Here is a 22,288-nt window from a genome sequence, read left to right on the forward strand (position 1 = left end):
GTGCATGCCAGACGACGCTTCGCTCGTGTTTCGATGTGTCCGCTGTACCATAATGTAATCAATCGTTCTTTGCGTTTCAGCTGATGTCCATGAGTGATGCAATAATGTGGAAGGTAAGTTGCTGTTTCATTTAGCTACAAATTCGGGAATAATAGTGTCCTTTCCAGAAAATATCCAGTCTGAAGTGCGTCCCAAGAAAATCTACGTATAATGTCGAGCTCACCTTTCATTGTGCATTCAAGGGGAATGGGTGTTTATAGGGTTTAACAAACTTGTAACACTAAACATAAAATGAGAAAAGATAAGGGTTTATTCAAAGCACTACCCAAACTCTTTCCGTGTTTGTAAGTAAGCAGATTAAGGCATCTTCGGTTCATTTAATTGTATTTGCCTTAGGAACACGAAGAAGAGGAGGATTATGAGGGAAACCTTACGGCTGCCGAAATCGCCAGTTTACCAATTCCACAGGATCTAGCATTTGTTATTGAAGAAGTTAGCCAAAGTAAGTTGAATTTATAATACTTTGCGCAACGGGGGAGATAAAATAAAGCAGATCAGTTTATTAAATAGTTTACAAGCGCAACAGCATAAACAATGTCCTGTTCAAAAGCTCAATCTAAAATATCCTCAGTGAACCACATAATGACTTAAGATGCATAGTAAAGATATCTGACAAGTCTTTTTGCTGTGTATTTATTCAAATAAGCACACATTTTTAATGAACTCGTTTGCACTTGCAACGCAGGTCACGGAAAAGAGAGCTTCTTCGTGAATCCTGAGATGGAAGTGTCGAAGACCTTTATGGTGAAGCGACTAATGACCAGTGATTTGCCTGGATGCTGGACCCAATTCAAAGGGGACTTGTGGACTGCGCCGATGATTGCGCAAATCATTGCCAGCAGCGGATCTGCCACCAGCAAGCATCTCGATAAGGTCAGATGGTTGGATTTTTGAGGATTTTCATTTTGGAACGAAAACGTACAATGTGTATTTTCTGTTGAAATGATGGTCACTTAACAGCCAGTGAAGAGGTGGTTAAATTCCTTCGATGCTATTCGCTCAGACTCTTTCATTTTTCAATCTCTCGGGAAAATAAAATCCATACGATATATAAGTGCTCGCAAAGACAAGGTTATTATGATTTTGGTTCCAAAATGTTTGACATCGGAGCATTCGATATCTTAGGTCTGATTTGATCACTTCAAATCCGCGTAATTACAACTTAAGCATTTAAGTCTTCGTTTGAATAGAATTCCAATTTTTTTATGTTTCTTTTTAATTTTGGCAATTCATGACCTAACCATGATTGCATAATCTCTCCTGATCTCACTTTGGGTGACGACAATTGCAATCGTACCAAATTGATGGACCTGCTATTTCAGGTGCTAACTTATCATTTATTACTGATTAAATTAACAAGAATCATCTAAAAGTACGGTCATAAATATAACTCCTTCACGAGATATTACCTGAGAATTCTGGATTACTTTCTCTAGAGATTTGACATCCTTGAAAGTAGCAGTACTTTGTTAGGACTCTAAAACTTGTGCTTTTCAAAAATCAGATTAGTGACTTGTTCTTGGACAAGTTAAAGCCGTTGCTCTACGAGCATCTCATTTGCTTTTACCTTTAAGTTCCAACTTGGGCAACGAATGGCACCTCTCATTCGACCGCTCATTCTCAATCGTCCCACTCAAATTGAGGGGGATATGGCTATCGAGGCCTCAAAACTGGTAAAAGCATTTGCAATTTTTAATTTTGGAATCAAATAGACAACAGCTTTCACTTATCACATAACTGTTGCAGATTACGCGACTGCTTTATCAAAACACTGGGGATATGATGGACGAATTCTTGATGGGAAGTTACCTCTATCAAATGGTGAGGAAAATCCCACTGTCTTTAATGCATTTACAGCATGCGTAAAATATTTCATAAACTTGTTTATTTAAAATGTAAGGTTATTTGCGGGTTCAGGTTGAGTGTTGACAAATTTAAGAAGCAATATGATAATTCCTCTAATGGAAACTATCAAAAAGCAAGATTGTCACGTTTGTGAATAAAAATTGCATTTCATACTCATCGATGCATCTCGTAGGTTCGTCAAACTCTTTAGCAGCTTCAGCAGAGCTGAGATGTGAACTAATGTTTACTATTGAGTACCTGCTTCACAGATGCATTGAAAACGATGTGGGTAAATAAGAGTTGGATGTTCAAAGTGGTCCCTCCATAATTACGATGCATAGCAGAATGATAGCCATGATTACTGCTTTACCAAGCAGTGGCCACAATTTTTCCTATGTTGTGGCTTTTCACTAGTTGGGAAATCTGACCCCTTCATTTTATGGGAAAATTACGTGACAGTACCCTGTAAATGCGTGGGATAGTTTGGCTCGACTCATTAATAATAAGAGAGCTGTGCTCAGGACCCATCACTTCTCTTTTATGCGCTGTGTATTGACAATTACCCTGGTTGTCTCTTTAGGCGCTATCGAATTTCACCCTGTTCCGAGAAATTCTCTTCCAATTGCTGAATCAGACGCTGAGTTGGCCGATCAACAGTGAGTTGGATTACGCCACGGACTCGGAGGATGAGGAGATTACTTTCAGTCACGCGCGTAAGGACCTCATTCGCCAAAAGTCGACGCGGTGGAAGTCGACGGGGCGCACAGGGGTACAGATGAAGCGCACGCGTCATGAAATCAGTCACAAGTCTGCGCAGGACGAAATGCGGCGCAGTCACAGACGCCTCTGGATGCACATCGCCGGTATCCTCACCTGTGGTCGTCTCCCCAAGTCCCAGAGGGCCGCCGTTGTCCGGTTAGTTCCCTCCACTAGTCATCAGGTGGCTTTAATAGGGCATGGTGCAAACTGGGCATTGTCAAATTGCATCATCCACTGCTTGACCTCGCTCTCGTATGAGCTTTTGCCTAGGCTTTCGTAAATGAAGTCAGTACCATTAGTTCTCAGGAATGTAAACGGTCCTGTCGTACTGTGTCTCCGGAACGTTTAACTCAAATGAACGCTTGGTGGTGTGGTTTTGACTGCGCGAAAGGGAGTGTAATGTATCACGGTATTGTATTTTTAAAAGTAACCCAGAATAATGCCTACATTCCAAAAATCCCTTCTGTATAGTTTCAACTGCCCTTACATTGGCAGAGCGTAAAATTCCTGCGCTTTGTTTTACAATCGAATTATTACACTCTTCGATTCGACAGCCATATTCGCCAATTCGCACCTCCGCGGTCATTACGGTTCTGTGAAGATAGGGTTGTTACAGCTCCTGTCATAACCAGAACCTATCCCCCGTCTATGCTGGAATGGCGCGTGAACTACACTGGTACGAACATGGCTCTTTACCTCACCTACCCCGATGGTACGTTTGGTCTCGAAGTCTGTCCCAAAATCAGTAGCGCGGGTTTTGCGACCGAGTTGAAGAAGTGAAGAAATTGTTACTAAGCTTTTGTTATTAAAACCACGCGCAAAGAAAATATTGCGTAAAACAGGTTAACCAGCTTTTAAAATACCAAACAGAGATAGGCAAACAATTTGGCCCCTTAACAAGTACACAATATGGTGATAATGAGTGCTCAAGTTAATGCTCACCTGAAAAGCTAAGAATCTATGCAAACAAATTTTCGTTTTTATTTACGATTCTCGACCGTTGGATGACTGATTAGTCCATTAAGTTATTTTAGTGCATTAAAGCAGATATGATAGGAAGATTAAAATGGCGAAGGCTATGAAATATAACATCCTGCGATAAAGCGGATAATTCGGAATTTACTCGCTTCGTTTCGCACTCAAGACTAAAATTATTTCATTAGTTATGCCATTTGGGGGCAATATTCCGATAGTCAGTTTTTCAGTTTTATCCAACTCCAGGCCATCAAAACTAATATGCACGCACAGATTGCGGAGTTTGGACCCGTTTTCTTATCCATAAGCACATCTTTTTGCTGCAGGCACCACTGCCAACATACACACAGTCTGCTTCACCAGAGCTGATGAACTTGCCAACCAGGCCATCAGTTTGAAGTACGTTTCCGCCTTTTCCTTCGATTTACCAAGAGTACGAACCTTTTGCTCCGTCGATCGTAATTAAAACGGTTATTGGGTGACAACGAACGGAATACGCAATGCTGACTGTAAACCGAGGTTTTCAACAGACACTGATGTTCATTCAAGGCCCGAGCATAATCACTTAAAGTTGAGCCATTACTAGTTCAGATGATACTCTCATTTACTTTGCTTGTCACTTTGACAGTACACTCCTCCTGTGATTTTAGTACTCAGTCTGGACTTGGTGGAGTCCAGCACTGACAAGCTTTGGCTCTATTGGCCAGTAAAATGTAATTGTTTCCAACACTCGGTGATGCTTCAGACTTGTTAAAGGCGTGGAATAGTGCTTCATATTATTCTACAACTTTCTTATGGCACGAAATTACCGTAACTGAGCTACTTTTAAGAAGTACATGGTAATGCGATGGGCAACGTTGGAATATTGCGAGATTCATTGGCACTATTGTCGTTCAAGACTGCGCAGTCATCAGCATAGATTGAAAAGAACATTTTGTATGTCGCTACGAAAATTAAATGTAAGTTTAACAAACGGTAGTATCGTGGTCAATTTTTGACACATAAGTTGGCATGTCTCGAAATAACTTCTCGTGGTCTGCGAAGGAAGCATTTGATCCAATTTTCTACCAAAATCTACAAAGACCACTCCCGGCACAAAATTACCCATATTAAGGGAAGCAACATATAATACCGTTGATTTAGTCAAATCTAGGCTGTTTTTAATAACATAGCAGGCGTGAAAGGAATTGCTATTTGACCTCTCCTTCAGAGCCAAGACAGCGCGCCTGGGTCGTGGATGGACGGTGAGCCTATACCGCAAAGGTGGAGTGATTGAGCCGAGCGGGCATAGGTATGTGATGGACATGCTGAGCGCCACGGAGCTCCCTTCCGACTGGTTCGCACTCTCGGGTCTTGGCTACGACCAGAACTTCCTGGCCACCACTATGGACCCCTCGGAGTACGCTCTTGGACCACCGTTTGTCGGCACCCTCCGTGATAATGACGCTTACAAGTCCGCGTGAGTAACAGCATCGTAGCGCACCACAAATGTAAATAATCTAAAGCTATACCTTTTATACGCGAGGATTGTTTGGAACATACAGACAGCTTAGATTATACGGTGTGACCTTCCAACTCTACTGTTTCCTTTCATTACTTTAGGCGAAACTTTGACAGAAGTGTGCAGATGCGTTACCCATCTCTTGACAGACGACGTCACCAAATGAATGGAAGTGCAGCAAGGTATGTGCTTATGACAACTGAAGCGCTCGCCCTTATACCTAAAGTGCTCTTAATGACTCACGGTGGATTACAATTAACTCTTGAAATTGTGATGGTTGTGTGACTGACACGTAGACTCATTCTACTCGCATCTGCCTAACGCTCATGAGCCGACCTGTAACTGAGAGCGCATTACGTGATACTTTAGACCGCCCATCAGTAACGCCGGTGGCGGGAGCACGTGGTCTCGCAAAATGAGTGGCACCCTGGCCTCCTCCACCCACGGCATAAACGATACCGCGGTGAGTTAGTTTAAGCTCTCATCCCGTCGATTTGGGTTGTTAAAAAGCCTCTTCAAAGTGCTGTTTGATTGCTATATGAATTATTTTATTTTTGCTATAGGTGTAAGTTATTCATTACAGACGCTGCTTATAAATAAATAAGTCCATTTACCATTTTATTTCAATTTCTTAAATATTTCCTTTCATTTTAAAGAAAATAATCTGAACTTGAATGCTAAGTAAGCTTGGTGATGCCAATCATAATAATCAACCGTGACAATAAATTACCGACGATTTTAGGATAGGCCGTCTGAATATTTTCTAGTAGCTTAGTTTATAGGTACTTATTTGCATACTTTAAATTGCGTAAATTAGATAATATTAGAGGTGGTCGGATGAAATTACTCTCTGATGTTTCTCACACAGCAGCAACCGCAGCAGACACGTGGCGCCTCGGCGGCGGCAAGGGAGGCGAGTTGGCTACAGGCGGTACGGAAGATGGCGGCAAAACGCTACGATCCGCCGAAGCAGCGCATGAGCATTCGACGGAAACGCAGCGTTAAGGGTAGTGGCGGAGGTAGCGGACCCTCGAAAGTGAAGCTGCCACGAGCGGCTAGTGTGTTGGCTATGGACGAGGACGAGGGCGTGACAGTGCAGGCTGACAATTCTGTGCCCTCTGGTCCGCCTATTGGCCTCCCCGGCACTACTGGTACCTTGAGTGGATACCCGCCACACGAGATGCGTTACCTCACCTACAAGCATGCCCGATGGTCTCTACGTGTTCGAAAAGAGGTAACTTATCCAACTTTGCAATGCTGAATACCCGCTGGTATTGTGAAATGGGTTAACGATACCTCTAGGACAATGAGATGGATAAAAGCTGTCAGGGGTTTACTAGAACATGAAGTATGTGACTGGATTGTAAAGGTAATCTTTACACAATAAAGTAGCATAGCATGACTTAGAATATTTCAAATAATGACTTGCACAATGTTTGAAAGTAATTTAACCGGCTGATACAGTATTCAAGTCACTTCTGGATTATACGTTCCGTTATAACTATACGGTATGCATTTGTACAAGGTAGCCATGGTCTCTGTATTTCAAAAACGTGAATAGCAGTAGCCATTGTCTCAAAGTATATCTGTTAGCCGACCCTAGCAGTTGCGTATTTGGTGAAACTACCGTAATTCCGTTTTTTTGCAAAACCTTATAAACAACTAAACTGTTTTATTTGTCCTTTTTAGCTAATAACTCCACTGGAAAAGTTGAAACCAAAACGTCTCCTTGATCTAGTATTCTGTCAGATTGTGGGTGATGTCTTGGAAAACGTTACGCCTCGTCTGACATCCAACGATGTGCGCATCCTTCGAAATACTATCGGTGAGGTTGCAAGTCTTTGATATAAACAGGATTTTTTCTCCTTCATTCAAGCGAAAGTGACTCGGACATGCTTTTTTGTTTATTTTTAGGTGAAATTCTTCTCAACAGTTCCCTAAACCAATTGCTGTTCCAACCGACAGCTGTGAAACGAATGGTTATCGATGCAGCGAAACAATGTCCTTACTACTTTGGCCGTTTCTATGCCATTGAGGTGGGTGTGAGCGGGACCATGTAACGGCCCTTCATGCCCTTTAGGGAGGCACTTTCATGATTTCAATGCAATCACGGTGCTATGATGCTGATGCAAAAGTAGTGGCCACCCAATTCAAAGCCATCTTGCATGTATTTCACAAGATTTAATTTCACTGACCACTACCTTGACCTACTTTTTTTGCCTTCTTGCTTAAAACTTCTAAGTAGCAAACATTTCCTTTCAAATGTTTGCACATTTTATTAGCCTACAGACGGATCGGAAAAATCGCGCGTGTACAACTGGTGCGTAGTGGGGCACAGGTCAATCCGCTTTGTGCAGCAAAAAAAGAACGACCGCAACTTGGAGCCCTACGCGGAGGTGCCGCTGGCCAGTATCGTGACTTGTGACGCCTCGTTCAAAGAGCGCCCGATGCCGCAGCGAACGATCGCGGGCCAGAAGTACCTCGTCAACACCAAGGGCATTCGTCTCACTGATGAACCCAACTACGTTACCATCAGAGACGACAAAGGCTACGTCTATGATATGTACACCAGCTACGTATGTTGCTTTTGCTAGCTTCTATTCTGATTTTTTATAATGCCTGTAAATCGTGCTCCACTCCCCTTTTTAGGCCGATGATCTGAAGCGCCTTATCAACATTTTCGTTGCTGAATATAATGTAAGCTGCCAGTGTATATTGTGGGGACAGAACCTGTTTTGATGTTACCTGTGATAAGATATTTACGATACAAAAACTCATCGGCAATTGGCTTTTGGATAGGCCTGCTGAAGCTATGCTGTTGTCGGTGGCTAAATTCTTACAGTAACATTTGTAGCGGAAAGATTTTCTGATTTGGTTTCCTATATGATTTTATTTTTTAGCTAAAATGGCAGAATACTTCTGATGTACCAAGTGAGTCACACTGGACACAATGGTAGCATTTGTTTATCCTACCTAAGTAGCAAACTCGTAAACTGGTTTAGTGCTTTAGATTTTTATGCTCATCTACAACTTTAACACATGATGCAATCAAATGCTTATGTAATCTTTGATCATTTAACTATTTTTAAGTGAAACTACTGCAAACTGGTGATGCAGCATTATAAATTCAAGGGGACCATAAGCAATCCTCTGTCATAAGACTCATGTATGGATACCTTTCCCATATAACTAGCCATTGTTGACCCGTAGAACCGCCAAGAGGAGGTCGTGAAAAGACCTACGTTGATTATATGTCGGATACCATGTCTATCACCTCCACGCGCTCTTCCTACAGCAACGTACTGGAGGCTCTGGTTCCCTTTGGAAGGGAACACTTTAAGGACAAGTAAATGATTGCTTACATTTGAAAGAGCTGTAGCTAGGTTAGCATTTGGTTTCACTCTCAAAAAATAGCTGTGAAAATCACAGTCTCTGTCACACTTCTCAGCTCGAAATGATCTGCCTTGCATTTCAATGCATTTAACGTCGCCCACTCTCGGTTTTTCAGGAGGAGCATTGGAAAACAACTTTCATGGCAATCAACACCTTTGAAGTATGGATCCTTGATCAAATTATCGGATCCTAATGCAGTCGAATCTGCATCAAGGATATTTGAAGGTTAACACAATGAGTTATATAAATACATAGGCTTTTAAAGGCGTTTAAATCAGCCTAACTGTCTTATAAAGGATTGGTGAATTTTAGAGGTGACTAAATAAAAACTTAAGTTGCAAGGTGGTTGAGTGAAGTGAAAAAGTTTAATTAAATGAGAGGCTTCAGTGATTTGGGAGAAACAAAGATTCATGGGAACGGTCATCGCACTTAGGCCTACACTTAGGCGGTTGTTTTGATTCAGGGCGAGGTGAATAACACTGCGATCATGTTTATGTCGGTGCATTCTCCTTTGCACAAGATGCAGCAGACCATAAAATGGAGCTCGCCCTCTGTTCCCATTAGCAGTCACGTAGAATATAGGGCATGTTGACTGGCAGTGCATGCAGGCAGCAGCACCATTAGACTTAGTGAATGGAAAGTCAAGAATTTACGATCAAAGCAACTTCAGGAAGAAGGATATTAAAACAACTGCCATCTTTTATCCAGCTATCCTCGAACTCTGTCAAGAGTGTCAACCATCAAAACCACCTGTCGCCCTTGTTCAACGAATACTGAAGGCTAGTTGTGTGCTGCATGAAACTACCATTCTTTGAAGTGAAGCCAAGTTGCCCGAACCTTTTGTTTCTCTTTAGTTGGCTAAGCGTCATCCAGCCCTCCAAGACGAGGTCTTCTGTCAGTTGGTGAAACAGACGAACAAGAACGAGAGTGAAAATCCGTAAGTTTGATCTGGAAACCATAGCAATGCTTACGTAATTTAATAAATCTTATGAAGTTAGTTTAAACATCTTAAGAATTTTTTTGTTAACAAATTTGGACGATATGAATGTCCGATTTTGTTATTTATTTTTTGCCTGACAATGCTCTAAGCAGACTAGCAGACTGAGCAAACTGTCAGTTAAAGATAGCAGTAACGTGCTTTCTGAATCCATCTCTTTTCTGTGGTCTGTGCATCAAATAGATTGTATTTTAATCTTTACCAATATTTGTATATTTACTGCCATTTAGAAATTCGTTGACTATGGTTTGGACAATATATGCCATTTGCACCATGTTCTTGACCTGCTCACCAAAGCTGAGGGCAATGCTTCTCGAACACGCGAAGGGCATCACGCTTCATGACCAGAAAGCCCAAAGTAAGCTCCTCTTAAACCGCTTACCATTAGTCTTCCTTAGTACCAGCAAAAGCTAGATAAAGATGGAAAGGGCGGTTCTCGTGGCTAAGAAATTGCTATTCGAGGCACTAGTTAATGTTTTAAGAAGTAAACCAGTGCAATCACAATGATGTTGTAAATCCGTGCTCAACTGTTTATTTTTTTTCTATTGCCAGCCACAGCGCTCCTCCTCTTTACTGCTACTCCTTTTTTGCACATTTCATTCCCCATATTCAGTACTTTTCACAGGTACACGCGATTTTCAATTCTAAAACGACAACACATTTTCTGGATCTATTCGTTATGAATTTCATCCTTATAAGTATTTACATATGATAGAGTACGGCTGCGCCTTGGACATTCGCGAGGTTAGGTTCCAGAACCCGCAATAGATCAAAAGGAATTGCAACCGTTTGACGCATGTCACTAAATGCTTATCCCTATCATATGGTCCAAATCAAGATTTCAAAGCATTTTGATTCCATTTAAAAGTTGGTTTAATGCCTTAGCCTAAAAAAGTAAGCAATTGATGTAGAAGTAGAGCACAGTATGGTCTAGTGGCTATTTACCGCACTGGCACGTCCACATTAGGGTGTGCCCTTGTCACCCCCACAGGACGCTCACTGGCTGCTGTCTTCTTCACTCACAGTCGGGTAAAACCGAGTAACCAATGCAACTGCAAACTTGATGGCTAACCTTTCTTTGACATTGTCGGGACGGTAAACTAAGTACACTTCATGTGGCACAAAAGTCATATAACGAAGGCACAGCTCAATAAAGATGATTAAAAAATGAAGGATTTTTTGAGACATGAAAGCAAAAACAAAAGAACAAAATTGGAGTTAGTGTCAGGTTAAAAATAAAGTTCAGTGAGGAAGGTCGTGGCTGCAAATTAGTTAGGTTTCAATGAAAATTTTGCGAATTTGCGACAGGGATGTGCGGGACATTAAAGGGACTGTGGATCCTGGAGGTTTTAACCCTGATTTCAAAGTGTTTTGTGTTTCTATTATAACACTCTCCTTGGTAGAAGGCACTTGGCAATTAATTGTAAAAAGTTTAGTAACACATTTTGATATTATAAAATACGACTCGGCGATTCGAAGGAAGCATTTATTCAGGTAAATGCAGCATTCGAAAACTTTTGTTTCGGGGAAATAATTTGAAAATGGGGCTCCTAATAGTTAATAAAATTCTTAAAGTACATTCTATAAAACATGCTTTTATAGAGAATGATGGAAATTTTCTCCCTTGAAATAGGCTTCTCCCTGGGAGCTGACCTTTAGTCCCTACCCCCAACGATGGGTCGGTAGGTGCCGCTAATTAGCAGTGATTTGTCTTATCCAGTTTGACTGGTTGGGTGCATAATAGGCTCACTTACCCACAGCGCCTTTCCCTCTGTGTCAATCTGCAGCTCTAGCCGCGACGGTGATAGGAAACCTAGACAAGGTGGAGAAGTACGGCCCGCGCCAGGTCCTTCCGCCCGACGCTGAGGTTGATGCCTACTTGGTGAGTGGGCACGAAAGATTGGTTAATGCTTTCACGTCTTGTAATAGGTCCTTCCTTACACTCATAAACTTCCCTTTCCCCACCTAAAAGTAAAGCCAAGTACCACTCCAGTAGCTTTGAAGATAATAAAATTATCCACCACGTAAATCACGCTCCCTTCAAGGGGAAGGGCAACGTGTTTTAGGGCAGGTAGACTACCTCATATTCTGTTTCACATTGTGACTTTTCTTTTTCCTCCTAATGAAGAGGGGCGAGACGACTTGCAAGCATCGGATTAACCTGCCGGCGCGCTGCGCAATATCAGTTAACGTCTCGCCCATGTCTCAAATCGGAGAGGTATCCTTTATGCTCTCTGAGCAGCTCAACATCACCCAGACCAAAGAGAGGCTGGAGTTCACTCTATTCCGCCTGCCCTCGAAGCCTCTGGATGGTAATGTCAAACATCTGCTATCAACGTCGTCCATAGTCCACTCTGCATCTCTTTCTTGGTGCATGAAATTTTTTTTTAGGAATCGCTAACCTAAGCTTGATTCCAATTGAGTTAAAAACGTACTACTTTGACTCTTGCCCTTATGATGAGGGCAACGAAAACTCAGCCCTCTTTTACAGACGGGTGTGCTGGTGGACCCAGCCCGATTTGACGAAGCGATCCCCGGAGTACATAAAGGTCCTATTCGATCAGGTGAATGTTTTGCCCTTTTTTTACTGCAAATACGAAAGAATCCATTCCGACACTTAAACAGTACTCGATGAAATGGAAGCGATTTGAAAATTCTTACCAACGTGAACAGAGGCCTTGGCGAGCAAACCTCCAGAATGTCGCCATTAATAGGGAGAGAATTTTGTATTTTCTTTTTAGGTGGTTGAACAATTTCTTTCAGGCTACTGGATTTCAACTGATGACGGTCAGCTCGATGAAAGACAATACGTGAGAATCCTTTTACTTTGGCAAAAATACAATAAATGTACATCACTTTACCATTTCTAACCTTAATTTCAGCGGGAGCTCATACAGATGGCTGTCTACCTCTCCTTTATTTTCTCAAATGGCTCAAAACTAACTCAGTAAGCATAACCTCGAATACCCCAAGTTTCGGTTGGTTTCTCTGATGTAATGCTAATTTTATTCAAAACACCTTAAAAGCGTTGATTTAATATAATTATTAAATTGATGACTTTGCTCTAAGGTTAAAGGCAAGTCTATCTGCAAATAAGAGGCATATTTTAAACTGAAGTAAATTATTTTCTATTGCTCATGAAATTTTCAGATATTTGCGTAAAAGACAGCAAAAGCTTTTCGGTCTATCTGGATCCAAGGGCAAAGTGTACGAGGAGTTTATAACTGCCGTTTTCATCACTATCTAAATGTTCAACTAGCTATCAGGAAGCTAAATCAAACAAGCTAATAATCAAAACTGTCTGAATTTCTTAAAAAGAGACTTGTTGTAAAGGTACACGCTCTTGTATTCTTAGTTTACCTAAGAAAGCTAGGGCCAGAACCTCTTCGTATTTATAATGAATAACACACCAAAATACGAGAAGACATTAGTGAGGAGCACTTTCAAATTCCTCAGATGTTCGTATTACACGGACGTTTAGATCGTTCGTGATATTCATGCCTATTGTAGCGAAGAGGCGGTTGATCTGATGCCTCGTGGTGTTGGCATTCGGAAACGGGAATGGACAAGACAGCTTCTAGACGCCGTTGCAAAATGCCCCGAAATGACCCCAGCGGAAGCTCGCAAAAACCTCATTAGTGAGTGGCTCCTATGCATTGATATTATTTTGTCTTTTTCACTGACATATGTCCACTTAAACTTCATCTGTGAAAGATGCTGCTTATTTTACGAATGAGTTTTACCAGAGTACGACAACAGGGATTCTGTTTATCACCGAATTATGTCCACCACGACAAAGGAAATTGACTTCCTATGCAATGGAAATTCATTCGCAATTAAAGATCAAATAGAACGTTTAAACATCCGGTGAATGCTGGTAAAATTCCTTAAAATTTAATTAAAACTACGGCGGCGTCATTTTATTTGCGAGGAGTTTAAGTAGGACCTGCCTAGTTCCTGATATCCACAGTCGGAGTTATTTGCCTTATGTTTTCAAACGCTTTCAAATCACTCCAATTTTAGAGGGTCCTCATTGAATGCAAATTAAATTACTAATTACCTTGACGTCCTATTCAAAAACGAAATGTAAAACCTTGGCAGACGAATAAGACTACAACAGTGAATTATAGAAATAAGATCGTAAAATACTGATGCTATTTCATAATCCAACTTTAAAGTGTTACTCTAAATGTGAAGCCGTTTACTCACAGATGTACCGATGCATTTACAGACCTTAAAAGTCTTTCCCTTTACAGTTGCGATTTCACATTGGCCCCTCTATGGTGCAACCTGCTTCCACGGCTTCCTAAAGGCACTTCCGGAGTCCCAGTCCCCCCGAGTGTTCCAAAAATACTACGAAAACATTGATGTCGCCAAATCCCCCATTCCAATTATTGTGGCCATTTGTCGTAGCTCCATCTGCTTTCTCCATCCCGTACGCCGTGTCATCCTCCTAAACTATCCCATCTCCAACCTCAAGCGCGTAAGGGTATGTGCTCCTCTTCTCTTCTGCAAAGTCCCATGCAAGCCAAATCCACTTTTGGCTTGGATTTGTTGGCCATCAATAGGGACAACAGCGAAGTTTGGCTGTAATGTACTCTTCATACACGCACCAGGAAATTGATCATATCGTATGCATTTTTTCATTGACATGGCTTTAAAGAAACAAAGTTTATGTAATTCAATTACTACTACGTGGATCTGCTGTGGTGACAATGCATGGGCAAAGTTACACTACACCAACTTTTACCATAAAAAAATTACTACTTTTTTTCAGAAAATCCTGTCACGTGAAGAAGGTGACGAGTACGGTGGAGAGGTGACACTAACTTTCACCTCAAAGAATATCACCTTGATCTTAGACCAGGTAAAATTAAATAAATCACCATTTTCCTAACGACATTGATATTTAGACTAGGTGCACTATAATTGTAATGTAAACATCTATTTTCAGGCTATTTTTTATGGTAAATTTTGTCCCAGTCGCCATAAACGCCAAGCCTGACCTTAACATTACAGAATGCTTAGATAATGACAAATTGAATCCAAGATTTGCTGTGCGAGTATGGGGCACGCAAGCCTTCGTATATGATTTATACGAACAGAGAACGAAACGCCCAAAGTCGACTAGGAATGCTCGGCGTCCCTGTTAGCCGAGCTTGCTCTAAGTTTTTAACACTACAGTATGCACCACTCGACTCAAAAGTCATTGAGTGTAGTATCTAAATGTTCCTTTCTTGTAGTTCAGAACATTTGATGATAATAGTAATAATAGTGCATATGGAATTGTGGTTTCCGTAAAAGGTGTTGAGAGCACCTCCCAACTCGTAATGAGTGCCACGCGTGATGACAGATAGGTAGGGAATGCATTGGTAACTTTAAGTTAATCATATTGTCGTTCTTTTTGTTACTAACTCACTGAACGAAAGTGCGCTTGTCCTAATCGCTTGCAGGCATCCACGTTCTTCTTCGTGCTTGACCAGTGCAAGCGCCTGCAGGAGGTGAAGTAGACAACGAACTCCATCAACTGCGATCATCATCCTGCTGGAGCGGGGTGCGACCTCAAGCCGCCTCATGACGCGTTCATCGGTCATTGTGTGAACTGCCAGTCTTTCTCGCAGTCAACTACTTATCTTTGACGCCTTATGATTCCTTTATTATCTTCCTTTTTTGTACTTTTGTAGCATCATGTTGAAGCAGAAGTATTGAATTTAATTTGCATTGAAAAGTGAAACTTGTATGCCTTTTTACCATCCCTTTTCATAATAAGTCAAACCGGACTTACCAAATGTATTTTATGATCAATACGCTACTGAGTATGCTAGCCTGCTGCTCCCTGCGGATGACGTTTTCGGCCAAACTGGGTCAATCATGAAGTGAAGTGTCACCAAATTGATCCTAAGTCATTTCTTTACAAGTCGCATTACCATTTGTTAGAAATTGACCTTATTAATTTCGTTGGAGCCATTTTTGTTCTCCGTCCAAATATTTCTTCACTCACTAAATGAATTACGCCTTCATTGCGGCGCATAGCTCTCACAATTATTTGATCATTCACCTAAACTGATTAAAAACTAATGTCCTACACTGTTATTATGTAAACAGTTGGATTATCAGTTGGTGGGGATTCCCTCTTTCACAAATGCCCAGAGAACATTCCAACTAAATGTTTTCGTAAGTAGATGACATGGAAGAGGTGGTTGAGCGATCAAATGGATCTGCTGCATTGATTTGTTTAAACATTAAAAAGCTGCATCATTTCCGTCAAAACCATTTCAGCTTTAGTCTGTGACTAGATGAAGTGTATTTAATAAGCAACAATAACACAATCCCGATGATTTGTGCTCTTTGTTAATCGTGAATCCTTCTGGGTATATATATATGTATAGTGTATCCGAGAAAGGGGAATAGGGTTGATACAGAGAAACAGCTCGTTCCAAACGCGTACTTGATTGGGAGATTTGCAAAACTGCCGTTTCCTTACCAATGTCTTCTGTTCTGCCAGCGCCAATTCAAACGATTTTGTCCATACCTCCCACTCCTGGACCCGTGGCGTGGGCATGAACCCATCCAGCACTATAAGGGAATTAATCGCTTTTACGGAATCTTTGAAGGAAGCATGCCTTAAACCTTGCTTTTTTCAAAGCCAATCGGGAATGAAACTCAATTTGTTCAAAATAATTGGCCTTTTGGATTGGTTTGAGATAAATGTGTGTATATAGCTCTGGACTCCACTACTTTTTTCAAGTGAAGATTTTGTAAGACGTAGATCTGGCCATTAATTTATCGAATGATTATAGTTCTCTACTCATTGAGCTTGCACGTGCAGTACTCTTGAAAATTCTTCAAGAGCGGTTGGACTGGCCTCTGTAATGGAAATTAAGCATTCGTATTATTTGTAGCAAATTTTAGATAGTTAACTTCCAAATATCCTCTGATTAACTATGATGGGCGCGGATTCTTGAACTACGAAGTACAGTTGTGATATAGGCCAAATTCATGTTTACTATTGAAGCAGATCGGCAGATTGGGCTAACTCAGGCATGTTTCTCGCTCACTAAACGCTGCCAACGCTTTCAGTTAGTTTTCTGTTATATCTTGCACATTTTAATCCCTATTTATTTCACCGTCGATTTTTGTGCTGGGTGTTTGAGGAAATTACTTAGTCTCATGCTCCATAACTTTGAAGTGGAAAATCAAGGAACATGAAAGAGTAGATAACGGCAGCCGGAGATCAGCTGTGGACACTGTGTGAAAGCTCACTATTGCTCTTCTGGCATAAAAGTATCAGAAGACAAGCCAAGTAAAGCATCTGTTCGGCTTTATTGCAACCATGTGGGTGTGCGTCGTCCCTTTGAAGGGGCACACGGAGATGGCGTGATCGGACAACCAGATTTGCAGAAACAGTGGCATTTCGCGACTACCCACGCAACTGCGCGTGAGGAAGCACCTTTCCCCTCCCAATCACTCACTCGCTTAAGTTGGGGTGATCAGGAGACTATTAAACAAACGAGATTTCCTAATTTAGGCTTAGTTGAAAATGAACGAAAATTCTGTTAAATGATTATAATTTGTGATTCCTACATGATTATTGGATTAGAGTTTTTCAATTTTAAAGGGAAATGCTCCCGAATCTTTTAACATTGTTCCATCAACTCAAAATAAGATCGAGAATTTGAAGCATGAGTGGTCAGACGCCACTTAGCAGGTGGGATATGTGACCCAAGGAGTTGTACTTATGCAATTCTCACTCATGCATTGCTTTAGTGTATTCTTGAACGAGAATCCGATTAAAGCCATTAAGAAATAGGGGTAAGCGAGGAGTTGGAAGGTGCGTACCAGAATGAGTGGGGTATACTTCTTGGGTTTCTCCAAGAAGACACTCTCGGTAGAGATCCGCAGGATCTGACGTGATACCAGGGAGTGCGTAAGGAGAAGATACATCTTGCCAACTACCAACTTGCCGGGACAAGCGCAAGTACCTGGCCAGGCGTTGGTGAGGATAATTTTATCGTTGTACTCCACGATGTCCGACTTTAGTGTTCGTTTCACATTAAACCGAAAGAACGGTTGGAAGCGGTTGAACTTCCCAAACCACCAAAAGGTCTGGCTAATTTGCATGACAAGGGCTATAAAGAAGATTAAAAGACGAAATCGCTGACTGACATCTGAATGCATATTGCCTTTATGGCGCAATTTGGGGTAGGGGATGGGGTACACAACAAATGTTCTGGTATTAAATAAAAGATGCATTTTATCTGTGGGCTACCATCTTCACACCCGACTTCTCATGACAAGCGATAATTTTAGCATGAAAAAAAGTTATTAGTGACTTGAAAATAAGTTTAAGAGGATAAAGCATTTGACTAGACAGAGAAAAGTGGGTAACTGAACGTCATTCCTTTCAAAGCAATTGTGGTCACAAGCTGCAATATTATTTCGTCCGCGTGCACAACAACAACAACAAAAAATATGAAATCAGATTTGGTGTGAGAAATTCAAGTTCTACTCGAACAGCCGCTTCAAACGTGGTGAAAACACACACCATCCCAGCGGTGATTGAAATTTGCGCGAAGGCATTGGTTCACTGGTCATTTACTCCAATAGTTCAAGGCGCAAGGCATGTTTGAACATCAAAGTGAGGAGCAATCGCTTTTGGCCTGTACGAACATTTCATGAAGGCGAGAATAAATAGACCAGTGGCATGAACTGCAAAGCCTATCACCGAAGTACATATGACTGATACCTCACAATGCAAAAATGACACTGGATATTATTGCTAGATCTAAATTTAATGCCTACCAAGACTTTTGAAATGTGATTTTAAGCATGAAACACTTGTCAGCGATTTCGACTATTAAAACAGAGAGCCTCATTTCTATATAAATCACTTCCAACCGCCAAAAGATAAAATTCGTATAAAATTTGCTTATTTGTGTTATATCAATGTAAGGGACTTACCTACTGTAAAGTTACCTTGCTTCCAGTCATTTTTGGTGAAATTTTGAGGGAACATTTTTCCGCAGGTGACTTCAAAGTCTCTGGGGCATCCTGGATTCTCTGAAACAATAATGCATGTGACCGCATAAGCCAAAGTGATACGTGTGTAGGAGATAAAAAATTCACTTTTTATGTACGCACGACGTGTCTCCGAAGCGTAGTCTCGAGTGTAGTAGCGGTGATGTTTGGCAAGCTTTCTGGCCCAATCATCACATCCACCTGGGGGCAGGAGGCGACAGTCTTCGTGGCGCAGGTACCAGGTACCTTCCCCGTTTCGGCCTTCAGCTCCATCACCGCCACCACTATTTCTTACTGTGTCGTGAGAGGCGCGAGGTACCCGTCGGTGGGCGACGGAGGGCACATAGGGGCGCCATGGCCACACTGAATGGCCCCATGGAAGGGTCGAACGCTGCTGCCACGTCGGGCGAAGGTGGGCGGTGGAGCTCGGAGTGCTAAAGAAGTAGAGAGATGCTGAGCGTTTCGGGTAGGTCTGCCAGTGGCTGGGTGTCTCCTGAGAGCTCGCCGCTTGCATGCCACAGATGTCCACTGTGACGTGACATGAACTCTGACATGGGATGTCAAACATCTAAAACAATAAATATCACCTAGAATCCTTGATCCTTTTGGCTGGTTATGGCATAATTGTCGATGATGTATTATTTTAAATAGTATGAAAAATCGTCACCTTTTTCCGCCAGTCATTCGAATAGAAGTAAAACGCCTTTCAGATGAGTCCAGAAATCATAACATAACTTCTTTTTGGACGAGCCACGCTTCATTTAGAATTTTGCAGTGTTTTCGATGATCAAGTGTTTCAATACTTAATTGCCTGTGGGGCATAGCATTCCTCTAAATTGGCTGGTTATGCTAAAAATAACTCCCCTCCACTTTTTATTGCATGTAATTAAATGCACAAGTAGCACTTTTCACTTCTTTCTTTTGTGCCGCAGCAGCATTCTTAAAGAAATTTACGGAAATTTTGTTTTTGTTCGCAACAAAAGTTTCCAGTGACAAATTAGTTACTTTCAGCTATCCATTGCAAATCCTCGTCCTCTGTGATACCACCAAGCATAAAAGTGCATTTTCTTCCATGGGGTACTGTGCCATGCATTCATGTATCTCCATTCCTATTTTCACCGGACTGTCAGTCATCATACTGATATTGTGCATAGCATGCATGTCTCCACTTTCACTTCTGCACTTTTCTTTTGTTTTATTTCCGAATGCATTCAGTTTCATCTAGTCTCTGTGTTTTAGATTTTTCATATCCTAAATATTTATTGCCTTGAATAGACAATTCACTTGGAGTGTAAAAGTCAGGAGGTTTTTAGGGATTGACTTTGACACTTGTTCTATGGACCATGTCTGTTGCAACCGCTTCGGCAATTTTGGTTGCGGAAATACTGAAAAAAGATTTTTTTTTTAGTGAAGGTATTCACATCGACTTCACGCAATCGCTTCTTACCTGCTACCGCATCCAATGTTAAGAACACGGGCTCAGATGTGGGCGCCTTGACTGAATTACCTTACCCTGAATATTCGTGTTACTTTAAGGTAAACGTTTTTAGGGCCAATTAAAGCGAGAAGTTGACGCCGCTTTTTCCCACCGACTGGCTGGATCGCCTCACTGGGGACGGCGGACTGCATCTGCGCATTTAGCCGCAGCCGTCAGGAGCGGGGTGAGTGGGACGCTAGTGGCCTCGGGAGGTCGCAACGGGAACTGCAATTCTACTTTTCTTTTAACCTCGCCACTCATGGGAAAATGTGTCGAAACCATCCAAAAAGTAAGTGTACCTCCTTCACCAAGCTGCAAAATATTCCCAATTTTAATGTTCCCCAAAACATGCAAATTCAAAGCGAAATAGGTATTTAGTTAATTTAAAATGTTGAGGAAAGTTTGGCTCCGGTAAAGAATGTTACTGTATTGTGCTAAGTCTTACTCTACTTCTCAATATCACTAACGGGAGTTTACATATCGTAAGCTTTTTAGCTCCAAAATCACTATCAACTCAAACTCAACAGAGTAAAATATTTCCAAAAACTATTTCGTAGCTAGTGTTTTATTCCAGAGGCAACATTTTGATCCGTATAATAGCTGCTCGCATCACTGTGTATTTTTTGCCCAAGCAGAGCAATTCTATTTTAACAGGAGCATCATATTAATGGCCACTTCGGCTTGGATGCCCACGAATTCAAACAGCATCACTCACAGGCAAGTGTTAGCAACTTTGATGGGTTTTTATCTTAGAATACCAATCAAGGGTTTCGGTCATTGGGCCACTTGACCTTATCCGAAAATTGTTTTCTTTCTAGACGAAACCTTCCGTCAATAAATTACGATGCCTTTTTATCACCAACAGGCCTATTAGGGATAGTTCCAAGGGCGCGTACTTCCCAATTGAGTGGGAGATTTGGCAGAAGGATTAGCATTTCGTTGCACTTTATTGGTTTTTGAAAAAGTTTTGGGTTTTGCATTGTTTGATCCGATTGTAAATTTGGGAGTAGAAATAAGAAATGGAAATCAGTTGCATAAAAACCAGATATAATGACTGCCTTGGATAGATATAATTGACGTAGAAGTAGTACAATAATTCAGTGGATCTCATTTACTAAAATCATTGAATGAACCACTAAAGTAATTGATAATCTGACGAGAAATGACTCCACACTGTATGCTATAGTAAAAAACGGATTTCCCTTAACATCAGTGAACATCTAGATGGTAAATGATTCTAAAGGGAAAATGCACGTTACCTAAACAGTTTGCCCGGGTACTTTTATCTATATTGAATACAATTTCACACACTTGAGTGGCATCACTAGGACAAAGGTAAGTCGTAAGTGCCCGTGCTGAATTAGGTTGATTCCTCCTAAGAGTCGGGGAACTAAGTGTGCAATCCGAAGGAATAATAATTCCTTTGTTAATGCTACGTAGGACAAGGCAGATTCTCGATATATCCCGTATTGTTCATTTTTACCAGCACAAAACCCTCCACATTCGTTGATGCACCGTTTGTGGCATTTTTGATTTGACGTGTGAAGAAGGCGATTCACAATGAACAAGATATACGTAAACCACGTAAGTCATGGAATGGGGTTTCAAAAATTACCTACAAACACTTATTAATTCTGTATATGATTAAAGCAATAAGATTCCGTTGTCGCTATTTTAGGCAAAGTAAACGAGAAAAGTAACATAAGTTGTTTATTTACTTTCCCTTTGTTTGTGCACGCAGAATACAAATGCTAAAGAGAGCGCGCAAAACAAACTCAAGTGCCTTTCGATGTTATTTTCGGATTCTGATGAATTCGGCTTACGGAGGCGGTCACTGATAGCGCTCTTTCGATCTTAGTAGGCCAAATTCGACGTTGGAGGTTCTTAATAGATATGAAGTAACATGAAAGGAGCTTGAATTGGCTTTCTCCGTAGATAGTCTTGGTGGGCTTTCACCTCCTCGTTAAGCTCCAAATGATTGATGTAAAACAAATGGTGCCTCTGTGTCTCACTCTGTGTGTGCATGTGCACGCCTAACGAAAGGGGTAATGACAATGAATTTGGATACACCAGCTCTGTTTGTGGACATCAATCCCTTTGCCGGACAGTTAAAGTGAATTCGAGTAATTGAGATCAGTGAAAACATCCATTTGTAGCGTAGCCGATTGAAACTCAAGCCGTCACAAGGAAAATACTGACACCTGGAAGGTAGCCCCACTCAGTGGACAGGCAACGAGCTTTCCATATTAAGTCCCGAAGTATT

General features: G+C 41.4%; 2 protein-coding genes across 2 annotated transcripts; one reads left to right on the forward strand and one right to left on the reverse strand. All coding sequences in view use genetic code 11, as the record gives it.

The window, feature by feature from the left end:
* Positions 1 to 6,446: 6,446 nt before the first annotated feature.
* On the forward strand, positions 6,447 to 8,265 carry EGR_09609 (myosin XV; the record flags this gene model as incomplete). Its single annotated transcript, XM_024498858.1, has 5 exons — positions 6,447 to 6,509; positions 6,830 to 6,965; positions 7,055 to 7,176; positions 8,041 to 8,071; positions 8,231 to 8,265. The coding sequence occupies 5 exons, from the start codon at positions 6,447 to 6,449 to the stop codon at positions 8,263 to 8,265; spliced, it is 387 nt and encodes a 128-aa protein (XP_024346735.1).
* Positions 8,266 to 17,231: 8,966 nt separating this feature from the next.
* On the reverse strand, positions 17,232 to 19,116 carry EGR_09610 (hypothetical protein; the record flags this gene model as incomplete). The annotated part of the gene is made up of 2 exons (XM_024498859.1): positions 17,232 to 17,659; positions 18,507 to 19,116. The coding sequence occupies 2 exons, from the start codon at positions 19,114 to 19,116 to the stop codon at positions 17,232 to 17,234; spliced, it is 1,038 nt and encodes a 345-aa protein (XP_024346736.1).
* Between the last annotated feature and the right edge of the window lie 3,172 nt (positions 19,117 to 22,288).

The sequence above is a fragment of the Echinococcus granulosus genome, assembly GCF_000524195.1.
Source record: "Echinococcus granulosus chromosome Unknown EG_S00156, whole genome shotgun sequence".
NCBI lineage: Eukaryota > Metazoa > Platyhelminthes > Cestoda > Cyclophyllidea > Taeniidae > Echinococcus > Echinococcus granulosus.